Source organism: Mustelus asterias, chromosome 15 (assembly GCF_964213995.1).
Source record: "Mustelus asterias chromosome 15, sMusAst1.hap1.1, whole genome shotgun sequence".
In the NCBI taxonomy this organism is placed as follows: Eukaryota; Metazoa; Chordata; class Chondrichthyes; order Carcharhiniformes; family Triakidae; genus Mustelus; species Mustelus asterias.
Genome location: NC_135815.1, coordinates 89,038,363 through 89,051,847, shown reverse-complemented (window position 1 = coordinate 89,051,847; position 13,485 = coordinate 89,038,363). Strand labels below are relative to the sequence as shown.

Here is a 13,485-nt window from a genome sequence, read left to right as displayed (position 1 = left end):
TTGGTGCAGCAGGAGTGTGGCGTGAACAGCAGGTAAGATCACGCTCAGGGTGTATTCAGGGGGAGACAATGGCCTAGTGGTATTGTCACTGGGCTAGTAATTGCTCTGGGGATTCAGGTTCAAATCCCATCATGGCAGATGGTGAAGTTTGAATTCAATAAAAACCTGGAATTAAAAGGTCTAATGGCGACCATGAAGCCATTGTTGTAAAAACCCCTCTGGTTCACTAATGTCCTTTAGAGAAGGAAATTTGCTGTCCCTATATGATTTATTGCCCATTTTGTACAATGTTGAGCAATGTTTAACATGTATTTATTAGTGTCATAAGTAGGCTTAAATTAACACTGCAATGAAGTTTCTGTGAAAATCCTCTAGTCGTCACATTTGGTGCCTGTTTGGGTGCAGCGAGGGAGAATTTAATATGGCCAATGCACCTAACCAGCACGTCGTTTGGACTGTGGGGGGAAACCGGAGCACCCGAAAGAAACCCACACAAAAATGGGGAGAACGTGCAGACTCCACACAGTAGGGTGGCATGGTGGCACAGTTGTTAGCATTGCTGCCGCACAGCGCCAGGGATCTGGGTTCAATTCACGGCTTGGGTCACTGTCTGTGCGGAGCCTGCACGTTCTCCCCGCGTCTGCATGGATTTCCTCCAGGTGCTCCAGTTTACTCCCACAGTCTGAAAGACGTGCTAGTTAGGCGAATTGGCCATGCTAAATTCTCCCTTGGTGTACCCGAACAGGTGCCAGAGTGTGGAGACCAGGGGATTTTCACAGTAGCTTCATTGCAGTGTTAATGTAAGTCTTCTCGTGACACTAATAAATAAACTTAAACCTACCTGTAAAGACTCGCATTCCAACCATTATCTTGCAATTGAGTCTCTGTCTATATGTGCCACGTTTGTGAACCCACCTCTCCACTCAACTGATGAAGGAGCAGTGCTCCAAAAGCTCATGATACAAATAAACCTGTTGGACTTCAACCTGGTGTTTTGAGACTTCTTACGTGTGTCCACCTCAATCTAACACCAGCACCTCCATAACTTAAACTGACAGTGACCCAAGTCAGAAATTGAACCTGGGTCCCTGGCGCTGTGAGGCAGCAGTGCTTGCTGCTGTGCTGCCCAACTATCAAATGCCCTCTGAAATGGAGGGCAGTTAGTCAATAAATGCTGGCCCAGCCAGCAACAACCACATCCTGTGAACAAATAAATAAATATATATAGTTCACTGGGGTTGTAACATGTCTGACAAGCTCATATTTGTGTGTGGGGGGAAATGAAAAGACGAATTTAACTAAACCTCTCTCTCTACACACAAAACAATAAAAAGTTACCCTTTCCCGGAGATAAAAAAAGAGCAAACCAATTCTTTAAAAAATAAACCAAAACACCAAACAAACAAACCTGCGCCGCCTGAGCCGCCTTGCTGCCCGAAGAACCACAAGATGTCTTAGCAACGCGGCGTTCCGGTGCCGTGGCAACCGCCGTCGCTACCACGTGGTGCAGCGGCGGGTCGGAGGTCAGGCTGAGCGGCCCGGATGTTCGCTGGGAGTGGTGGCTGATGATGGTCTGGTTTTGTTGTTTGGGGCGCGCACAGGAACGGATATAGACTTTAAATAACTGAAGGGAGGAGGAAGGACGTCGCGGCAGGAAAGCATGGCGTCGACCGCGGCTGGAAAGCAGCGAATCCCTAAAGTGGCGAAGGTAACTCCCGCCTCACTGCCAAACGGTGCTGGGCCCAGTGAGGCCCAGTCAGTGTGGACATCCCCAAACACACACATCTATTCCCGGGCCACAGCAGCAGAGTCTTAGTCTCAGAGAGTTAAAGTCAGGGTGCTCTCAGCACGCAACATAACTGATGTACATAGTTTGAACAGAATTGTTTGAACAGACTCATCTGTCATTCCCTCACCCCACAGTATAAATATCTCCCACTTTCTATGCCTTTCAACTTTGACAAAGGCTCATCTGAACTCGAAATGTCAACTCTTTTCTCTCCTTACGGATGCTGTCAAGCCTGCTGAAATTTTCCAGCATTTTCTCTTTTGGTCCAGATTCCAGCATTATCAGTAATTTGCTTTTATTTTGAACAGAATTGTTACCTTCTGCACTCTGTAAAATAGAATCACTACAGTACAGAAGAGGCCATTTATCCCATCGAGTTTCCACCATTCCGCCCCCTCCCCCTCCCCCCTCCCCAGCCAAAGAGTTTAAAGTTTATTTATTAGTGTCACAAGTAGGCTTACATTAACACTGCAATAAACAATGACATTACTGTGAAAATCTCCTAGTAGCCACACTCCGGCACCTGTTCAGGTACACTGAGGGAGAATTTAGCACGGCCAATGCACCTAAGCAGCAGGTCTTTCGGACTGTGGGAGGAAACCGGAAGAAACCTATGTAGACATGGGGAGAATGTGTGGACTCCGCACAGACAGTGACCCAAGCTGGGAATTGAACTTCAGTCCCTGGCTTTGAGGCGACAGTGCTTGCCACTGATTACCTTTACCCAGGCCCTTTCCCCTGCCCCATCCCGGTAACCCCACATATTTCCCATGGCTAATTCATCTAATTTACACATCTTGGGACACTAAGGGGCAATTTAGCATGGCCAGTCCACCTAATCTGAACATCTTTGGACTGAGGGAGGAAACCGGGGCACAATGAGGAAACTCCACACAGACAGCACCCAAGGTGGGAATTGAACCAGTGTCCCTGATGCTAATCACCAGTGCTAATCACTGTGCCCCAATGCTGCCCCAAATGTTTGCAATGTTCTTATTACTGAACTGAAGCACCTCCGAATGCATCTTGATTTCTGAAGAAAATGTGAATATAATTACATTTGTACTGCTATAACAAATTGAAATGTTTTGTTGTGTGTCTTTTGGATTTTAGATGAGTCAAGTATTTTTGCAACAACACAAAAAAATTCCTTCTCCTCCACCAGGCCCTAGGAGGACATTGGCAACCAGTGACTTCCATTGGTTTGCCAATGCCTTCTGAATAACGGCTGATCAAGGGACTCAACCATTCTTATTGTCTTCCATCAGGCATATTTAGAAGATTTGCAGGCTGATGATCAACCTGTTTGGCCACATTATGAACTCACCTTCTGTGGTCATCATGTTCTGAGGTGGGACTTGAACCCAGAGCTTCTGGCGCAGTGATAGGGACACTATCTGCTGCACTACAAGATCTCCCTTACTCAAAGATTGGGCTGGTTAATACAATGACCAAGTATCACGCATTTCATGGACATCAAGATGTAACTTAAGTGAAGTAAAGCCTTACTACTGGAACCTTGAGATGGTTGAAACATAATGCAAGTTGTCTTACACAAATCCCTTCACCACACTGGAAACATGTCTGTTGTGTAGCTGTTCAGGAAACTCAGAATTGAGAATAGCTGTCAGAAGATTTAATCTAAGAATCAATATTATGAATGTGTTAGATGCCTGTCGTGATGAGGTTTTGGAGAGGCTAATAGTTGCTGATGTTCCATACTCCTCTGCTTCAGATAATTCTGAGGTCCAGATCCAAATGGTGGGGTGCTAGCTGGACCAGCAGTAGGAAAATGTATCAATTTGTTGGACATGTTTAGTTGGTTGTACTCCTGGTTTATGCCTGTGCTCAAGTTTTCTGGACTTGAGTAAGTAGGTGTTGTTTTTCCAGGAATCAAATATGCACTCTTCTTCATTCAAACAGTTAATTCCTCTAGGAGATTTGGTTTGGAGATTATTAAGCGTCATGAAGGGTTTCCAATGCATGTCACATGCATCTGACCAAAAGGAAAGCTCTACTGAGAAGTAAACACAATGCCATCTGTTTAAATAGGTTTGCAATATATCTTTTATTCCATTTTACTCTTTGCATTTTTACGATATTGATGAGATTACAAGAAACCATACCCATCCTCTGCTATTATTCCATTGAAGCTGACAGCATTTTGACGGTCTGCACATGGGCAAAATAATGCAGAATTTCAGAAGTTGTTGTCAATGAGCCTACACTGCTCCATTGAATGTGCTGGAGAGGTTCCTACGGACTGCAGACTCCATTGCGTAATTTTTGTATTTATTCATTCATGAGGTGTGAGCATCACTGGGTAGGCCAGCATTTATTACCCATCAATTGCCGATGAGAAACTTTCTTGAACTGCTGTATGCTGTGCGGTGGAGGTACACCCACAGTGCTGTTAGAAAGGGAGTTCCAGGATTTTGACCCAGTCACGGCAATACAGTTCCATCTCAGGATGGTGTGAGGCTTGGATGGAACTTACAGGTGGTGGTGTTCCCACGCATCTGTTGTCCCTGTCTTTGTAGGTGGTAGAGCTTGCAGGTTTGGAAGGTACTGTCGAAGAGGCCCTGTTGAGTTGCTGCAGTGCATTTTGTAGATGGCACACACAGCTGCAACTATGTATTGCTGGCAGAGGGAGTGAATGTTTTTTTGGGCGTGGATGTGCTTCCAATCAAGCCTGGATGGTGTCAAGCTGAGTGTTGTTGGAACTGCACTCCTCCAGGCAAGTGGAGAGTATTCCATCACACTCCTGACTTGAGCCTTGGAGATGGTGGACAGGCATTGTTTGGGGAGTCAGGAAGCGAATTACTCACTGCAGAATTCCCAACCTCTGAACCTGCTCTTATAGCCACTGTATTTACATGGCTGGTCCAGTTCAGTTTCTGGTCAATGGTGTCAGTGGTAGCCCTCCCACCCTCCTGCCAGGATGTTGATAGTTGGAAGTTTGGCGATGGTAATGCTATTGAATGTCAAGGGAAGATGGTTCGATTCTTTTTTGTTAGATTTGGTCATTGCCTTGCACTTGTGTGGCATGACCGTTACTTGCCACGTATCAGCCCAAGCCTGAAGACTGTCCAGGTCTTGTTGTATATGGACTGCTTCAGTATCTGAGGTGTTGTGAATGGTGCTAAACATTGTGCGATCATCATTGAACATCCCACTTCTGACCTTATGGTGAAGGGATGGTCATTGATTGAAGCAGCTGAAGATGGTTGGGCTAGGAAACTATTCCGAGGAACTCCTGCAGTGATATCCCTGGACTAAAACAATTGATCTCCAACCATCACAACCATCTTCCTCTGTAATAGGCATGATTCCAACCAGTGGAGAGTTTTCTCCCTGATTCCCATTGACATCAATTTTGTTAGAGCTCCTTGATGTCATACTCGGTCAAATGCTGCCTTGATATCAAGGGCGGTCACTCTTATCTCACCTGGTATTCAGCTCTTTTGCCCATGTTCAGACTAAGGCTGTAATGAGGTCAGAAGCTGAGTGGTGCTGCGAGAACCCTCTCTAAGCGTCATTCAGAAGGTAATTGCTGAGTAAGTGCAGCTTGTGAGTAGTGTTGACAACACCTTCCTTACTTTACTGATGGTCAAGGGTAGACTTAAGGGGCAGTAATTGTCTGGGTTGGATTTGTCCTGCATCGTGACCTGATGTAACTTCCCTTCAAATTGTTATTCTGGCTGTAAAAACCTTAGAAAAAGTTACACCATGTTGAATGAAGTATAACTAGGTTTTTAATGTCGCACTAAATTAAAATTTCCATTAGACACCCTTGCTAGTCTTGAAAAGCTGCTTCTATATTTTTAGGAATATCGAATTTCTCCATAATTTTCACCTTTTTCAAAAATAGGAGTTTATCTTTATTTTAGCTTCTATCATCTGATTCTCATTTAATTTGCTGTCTGAACATTCAAAATTGAAAGATATTAAGCATTTTTAACTTCCTGTTTTTGAGTGAATACTTCAGTGTGATTGGCTGCTTGCTGACAACACTGCTGCTGCAACAGCAAGACATCCCTTTAACTTGGTACCAGATTGATATTGCTGTCTAGAGAGGGAAAACTCCACCACAAAGATTGCTAAACCTTTGTGCACAATTTTCATTAAAGTCAGCAGCTAGCATCCTTACTTCACCTCTGATCACAAAATCTTGGCTACAGTTTTGAATTAAGATCCCTCAGCCCATTTGAACCATTGCTTCCAAAATGCTCACCTTCTGTCTTCTCACTATTTCACAAATCTGTTTTTTTTTTAATCATCTGATCTTCAGAAATTAATCCCAACTCTTGATATTGGCATCATATTTGATTCCCAGCTGAATCTCCACCTCTCTTTCTGCGCCATCACTAAGGCCATCTATTTTCAACTCTGTAATAAGGCTCAATTCTATCCCATTACAACCCACTTGCTGCTGAAACCCTCGTCCAGGACTTTGTTACTTCGGGACTATTGCAACACCCTTCTGACGACCCTCCCATATTCTACCCTCCATAAATTTGAGGTGAAAAAAGACTCTGCCAACCACACTCATGCTCACACAAAGTCCTGTTCATCCATCACCCCTGTGCTTGCTGATCTAAATGGGCTCCTGGTTAAGCAATACTCCATTTTCAAAATTCCCAACCTTGCTTTCAAATCTTTCCAAGGCCTTGTTCCTCCTGATCTGTGCCATCTCTTCCAAGGTGAGCATAGGCACCTCTTGAGCATCCTTAATGTAATGTGCTTCACTGTTGGTGGCTGTGCCTTCAGTTTCCTAAGCCCTTAATTCTAGGATTTGCTCCCTAAACCTCCCCACCCCTCTCTCCTCTTTAAGATGATCCTTGAAACTCTTTGACCAAGGATTTTTTGTAATCCATAATACTTTCTAATGTGGTAAAATCTCACAGTTTACTTTTAATGCTCCTGTGAAGCGCATTGTGATGTTTTATTATGTAAAGATGCTCTACAAATACAAGTTGTTGTTAACCATTTGTGTCAAGGGATATCTTTGACATTTGTTCGAAACAACTATCAATCTATTTCCTGCTGTATTTGGAAATAGTGTTTGTTTACCCTCTAAGTAGAGACAGTGTCTCCCTTACCACAGATCAGCCTCATTGAAGCCCTCTGTTCTGCTGTTAAGGCCTGTCAGAGTGCTGTGAACTGTATGCTGTTTTCACGGGGTGACCTGCATGTTAAGCTTCAGCCTTTTGATAATTTGAACTTGGTTGACTTAGCATAGTAATCCAAGGTTTTAATTGTTTTGTTGTACCCTACAGCCATCACTTCATAAGTGCCTTTAATGTGGTTGAATGTGCCAAGGTACTTCATGGTAGTATTATCAAACAGAATTTGATAGAAAGCCATGTGAGATATTAGGATAGGTGACTAGAAGCTTGGTCAAAGGTTGGTTTTAAGGTGTATTTTGAGGAGGAGAGAAAATAGTGCGGTTTAGGGAGGGAATTTATGCAAAATTACATCAACCTGTTCCCTACTGTGATAAAGCACTAGTTTTAGTGTGCAGGGAAGACTGATGTTAACCACTACTATTACCTGATCCTCATTGCAAGAACAGGGAGGCAGTAACGATGAGTATTGAACAGATTGCTTACAAAGAAAGCAAGAGGCATTGGACATCAAAGGCATATGCTGAAGGAAAATAGAGAACCTAACGTGCAGCAATAATGCTAGATTTTATTTTAATCTTGAGATAAGTATTTCATTGTTCCTACTTATTCCTCTCCTCAACATTACACTCATGAATTTAAGGGATAGGAAGAGTAGAATGTAAATGCAGCATCTACAGAAAAAATCTGCTCAGCATATGAGAACAGTGCTTTTATATTCTGTGTTTCTCCTTTCACCTTCAGACCATTCTATGATATGTTTTGGAATAGACTGTTGTAATGTATTTTCCAAATGTTAGTTATATTTAGTTTCCAATGTATGGTTTGCTTGATATGCGCTCAATTTACTCAATTTTCAAATGTGGCCAGTAGTATGATTATTTCAGTACATTCACAAAAACGTGGGTTGTATTGGAGAAAAACAGTAGCAGCTTAAACCAAGTCCCACCTTGGATTCAACATAACATTTCTTAAAGCTACGTTTTTGTTATAGCAAGATTTTGTTTCATTTTTGCATGGACCATCAGGTTTATCTGTTTATAAAAGAACCGTAATTGACTTGGTTCATTTTTATCCATAGGTGAAAAATAAAGCACCTGCTGAATTACAAATCACAGCTGAACAGCTCCTGAGAGAAGCAAAAGAGAGGGAACTTGAACTTCTTCCACCACCTCCCACACAAAAGATCACAGATGAGGAGGAATTGAATGACTACAAGCTAAGAAAAAGAAAAGTAGGTGCTTTATAATAGTTACATTTCCTGTTCCTTTACCAGATTAGTTTAACAAATCCGAATCGTTGCCCTTGAATCATAAGTTGTTTCCAATTTTTTAATTGGTATCATCTTGTAATAAATAGACATTTGAAGACAATATACGGAAAAATCGAACGGTTATTAGCAACTGGATCAAATACGCACAATGGGAGGAGAGCCTAAAAGAAATACAGCGGTAATTATTTTAAGGAAATTTAATATGATTGATACATTATTGGGGTTTTAGTTAAGTCGGGCAGCATGGTCGGTGCAGGCTTGGAGGGCCGAAGGGCCTGTTCCTGTGCTGTAATTTTCTTTGTTCTTATTAGTATTTTTTTTTAAAGACTTCAATTTGTTTCTTTTATCCTTGACCAAGAGCACGTTCCATTTACGAGAGAGCACTAGATGTCGATCACAGAAATGTCACCCTGTGGTTGAAGTACGCAGAAATGGAAATGAAGAATCGACAGATTAACCATGCCCGCAATATCTGGGATCGAGCAATTACCATCCTGCCCAGGGTCAACCAGTTTTGGTAAGGTTTTGCATTTCAATTCGAAACATTCTGTACGCTGCTGGACTTTGCATAGAATTGTCAACAAACCCAATCTTCTGTTACTTTAAATATTTAATTGACTAAGACCTTTGAAAAATGAATATTATGATTTAAAACACTTCCTTTTGAACACAAGGTCCTCCAAAACAGTTCTGGTTTTAAATTGGTGGCTTATTTTCCTTCTAACCAACTTCTTGGTAATTATAATACATCCTCAAAAAGTAAACTTGAATGAATATCGATAATAGCACATACAATAGTTATTTGTTCTGTTGATTAACTACTTTTTGTTTCATTTTTGTCATACATTTTTAATATTTGTATTTGAATATAAATTATATTTCAAATATAGATTTAATAGTCATGTTGTATTGATCCTTGATATTCAGTGTATAATAAGAGAGCTATTAAGGGGAGTAAATATTTCTGGTTACACTTCCAAATCTGTTCTTGTATTTGGACTTGATGCATTCCAGTCTGTACCTGCCACAGAGAGAGCCTTTTTTGTTCAGGAAAATCTAAAAATACCAGTTCATTTCAACCAAGAATTAGCATGAGGTTTTGCATTCTAAAAGGATAAGAATCCCTTTCCTTCTTTTTCCCACCTACATCAGCTGCAACCAGGAAGGTGAGCTGTTCCATTGTTTGTGTTAACACCACTCTGAACCAACTCATGAGATTGAATTGATGATGAGACAGATAGGAAAGAACCAGCTTTGAAATGTGGGTTGCATACTCAGCGCTTAGCAAACTGCTGAAATGTCATGGGGGTATGGTTTCCCCATCCCTAATTGCCCTTTAATTGAGAGGTTTGCAAGGCCATTTGAGAGAGCAGTTCAGAGTCAACCACATTACTGTATCTGGCCTACATATGACTCCAGATGGCAGATTTCCTTCCCTAAAGAACACTAGTGAACCAAATGGATTTTTACAGTAATTGATGATGGTTTCATGGTTAACATTACCAAAACTAACTTTACATTCCAAATTTATTAACAGAATTTAAATTCCACCAGCTGCCATGATGGGATTTGAACCCATATCCCCAATGCATTAACCTGGGCTTCTGGATAAGTAGTCCAGTAATATTACCACTGCACCACTATGATATATGTACATAATGTTCCCAGAATGGGTCTAATGGTATGCTTATGTTCATTTGTACATACTAGGCTGTATTGTATTTACTTTTGCTAGGTATAAATACACCTACATGGAGGAGATGCTTGGGAATGTTGCAGGAGGACGACAGGTTTTTGAGCGCTGGATGCAATGGCAACCTGATGAGCAAGCTTGGCACTCCTATATCAACTTCGAACTACGGTACAAGGAAATTGAAAGAGCCAGACTGGTTTATGAGAAGTATATCCTTGTAAATTGTAATTTGTAGAAAGAAGTAAGGTTCTTTAACCTTGATAAGCTCATCTCCACAACGACTAACAGGAAAGCTGACATATCTGAGATTCAGTTCTTGCAATGATTGGATTGCTGCTAAAGATTTACACCTCCAGCCAGTACAACCACTATTAGATAGAGTTTGATGTGCGTGCATGCTGTGATTAGAAGGCTGGTCAAAGTACATTCATATCCCTTTTGGCGAGTTCGGTTTCTTAAATTTTTAAAACTGGTGTAACACAGGCTCAACTGCAGCACTATTTACTGTTGCCCAATTTGTTTCAATGTGCATTTGTCTATTGCCGTTTCATAAATTCAGGAGATTTCATGTGTGGAATATGAAATTAAAAACACTGATGCTTCATTGCAGCAGTACTGTTTCAGTTAATGTTCCAGCTAGCACTGCCAAAAGCAAGGAAAAGGAAATGTGGAACACAATTAAATCTGGGTTTGAAATCTAAATTGTTTGGAGATCCCTGATGTTTTACCGCCAGCAGGACCTTTTTCTAGTTCATTTTTAAAATTTATGAATGCAGCAGCTACATTGTTCTGTCCTGGAACAATATCTAGTTTCCACAAATTCAGTGTGGTGTCAATATGGTCAGCTCCCATCACTCGTGCAAAAAGGCCGTTTTTAACATGTTAAAGTCTGATTTGTTCAGTTACTTTCCACATGTCGAAGATGTTGGCTGGAAATTCTGCTGAGCTGCTTTTCTTTTCCAGTAATACGGCCTCATTAATGCTGAAGGAGCCTCGTTTATGGGTGCAGATGGGATTTTTACTCTATTTCCGCTTACATAACCACCAGTAGATTGGGAACAACACCAAGGAATTGTTTAGCCGTTACATTGCTGTGGAGGTGATTTCAGACTGCTGTTATCTTCTGATATGGTGCCTCACTCTCACTGCTTCCTGTCTCTCCTCATCTATTATTAGGCAGAACCAAAGTATGCCCATTGGAGAGACCAATGCAGTCCTTCTGAGTGTGTGGGGAGGTGGGAGTCCAGAATGTTTTGGGTGTGCTGAGACTTGGTTAAGTATAGTGTAGAACTCATTAAAAAAATATAATGAGAAAAATGTTAGGAAAATTGATGTCAAACTCCAGAAATCTGTTGCAGCAATATTGGGTGACTGAGACTGTGCTGCACCTAATTTTTTGGACATAAGTCTGTGCCATTATTCATATAAATCTAGGAAACACTTATAATCTGGTCTTTGCATTGGGGTACTGGGGAGTGCTGTTTCAGCGTAGGTTGGGTGCAAAGTTTTAACACTATAGTTCTGCTGAAACCTTTTGGGAAATACCGGGTCGGTTTGTCATGCTTCATTCACACATTACCCGTGGAACGTTGAACATTGGTTTGAGCATTTTATTCTAAGGAATCGTTACATTGATCAATTAATGTAGTTTGAAAAGAGGCACCGAAACGTTATTTAGAGCATTTAACACTGAAGGTACTCTCCCCATTTTTATCATACTGTTATCACAAGGTTTCTTGAGAAGCAGAGTTTTGGATAAGATGTGAGTTTTTGCTCACGATCCCCCATATAATAAATGCCTGCGCTCTGCCATGCTGTCAAGACATTTCACTGCATGTCGGGGATAGGCATTTTCACTGGAGGAATTGCTAGGAAAGCAGGCCCATCATAATGGAAAACCTTTATCCACCACCTTGCAAGCAACTAAATATCACCATGGCTGAAGGTGTTGGAGCAGATCTTTTATATCAGGGGCAGTAACAAAAAAGTGATTTTATAGCTACTTGTGGGCAGGATTCCTTTTAAATAGTTTTGTTCTCCTTAATTCCTCCACACTTGTTTTTATCCATCCTGATGTGAAGAACTGGATTAAATATGCCCGGTTTGAAGAAAAGCATGGTTACGTGGGGCATGCACGGAAAGTATATGAAAGAGGAGTGGAGTTTTATGGAGAAGACCATATGGACGAACAGCTCTTTGTCGCATTTGCAAAATTTGAAGAAAAGCAGAAAGAAGTAAGAAAATGATGGAATTTAATTTAATTTACTTATTTGTTTTCCAGACTGTTCCAGAGAAACTGACCATATTTACCCTTGCATTCGAAACATATGCGGGAGAGTCCAAATAGTCTCAATTCTGTTTAAAGTGGAAAATAATCTAAACTTCATTTCCCATAACATTACACATGGAATGTTTTTAGAAAAATAGATGCATCCCCTCTCTTCTTCCATAGTCTTTCTTTGGCTCTATTTATCTATATTCAATCATTTTTTCTCTCCATTTCCCCCTCAGTTTATCTTTCCCTTTGTCTCTGAATCTTATTTCTCCTTCTTTAAGTCCCACTGTGCTTCCCTTTATTTGTCATCTCCTTCCTCCGAATTCCTCTCCTACAGGACAGGATTTTCCAGTCCCGCCCACCCCTAGACCAGACATTTACACCCAAGGTCAACAGACCTTTCAATAGTCCGTCAAATATTCTGTTCTGCCTGCGACAATTCCTATAGTGGGCAGAACTGGAAAATTTACCCCTTGGTTTCCATTTTCTGGGCCTTTCACTCCCTCCTTTCTCTCTCCCATCTCTTTTTGTGTGTATGCAACACTTATAACTCTTATGTACATCCTTTCTCCTGGTCAGTGTCGGCATCAATTTTCCACTCGGTTGCAATGGTTGAAAACTTGGGTAAACCTCTGATAGCTCCAAAATTATATGGTCTTCCACTGGCAGTTGGGCAGAGGGAATAACGGGGTATGTTTGATTTGATTTATTATTGTCACATGTATTAACATACAGTGAAAAATATTGTTTCTTGCGTGCTATAGACAAACAAAACATACTGTTCATAGAGAAGGAAGCGAGAGAGTGCAGAATGTAGTGTTTCAGTCATAGCTAGGGCGTAGCGAAAGCTCAACTTAATGCAAGGTAAACCCATTCAAAAGCCTTGACAGCAGCAGGGAAGAAGCTGTTCTTGAGTCGGTTGGTTCGTGACCTCAGATTTTTGTATCCTTTTCCCGACAGAAAAAGGTGGAAGAGAAAATGTCTGGGGTGGGTGGGGTTGTTAATTATGCTGGCTGCTTTGCCGAGGCTGCGGGAAGCGTAGATGGAGTCAATGGATTGGAGGATGGATTGGGCAACATTCACGACCTTTTGTAGTTCCTTGCGGCCTTGGGCAGAGCAGGAGCCATACCAAGATTTGTTACACCCAGAAAGAATGCTTTCTATGGTACATCTGTAAAGGTTGGTGAGAGTCGTAGCTGACAGGCCAAATTTCCTTAGTCTTCTGAGAAAGTAGAGGCGTTGGTGAGCTTTCTTAACTATATTGTCGGCATGGGGTCCCAGGACAGGTTGCTGGTGATCTGGACACCTAAAAGCTTGAAGCTCTCGACC

At 41.6% G+C, this 13,485-nt stretch overlaps 1 protein-coding gene across 1 annotated transcript in view; it reads left to right on the top strand.

Annotated features, from left to right (window-relative positions):
• Positions 1 to 1,529: 1,529 nt before the first annotated feature.
• crnkl1 (crooked neck pre-mRNA splicing factor 1) overlaps positions 1,530 to 13,485 on the top strand; it is a 30,079-nt gene continuing 18,123 nt past the window's right edge. Inside the window, exons 1-6 of the mRNA XM_078230306.1 lie at positions 1,530 to 1,708; positions 7,997 to 8,149; positions 8,275 to 8,366; positions 8,547 to 8,705; positions 9,924 to 10,090; positions 11,937 to 12,115. Coding sequence (XP_078086432.1) covers positions 1,661 to 1,708; positions 7,997 to 8,149; positions 8,275 to 8,366; positions 8,547 to 8,705; positions 9,924 to 10,090; positions 11,937 to 12,115 — 798 coding nt within the window. The 5' untranslated portion in view covers positions 1,530 to 1,660. The remainder of the gene's footprint in view (positions 1,709 to 7,996; positions 8,150 to 8,274; positions 8,367 to 8,546; positions 8,706 to 9,923; positions 10,091 to 11,936; positions 12,116 to 13,485) is intronic.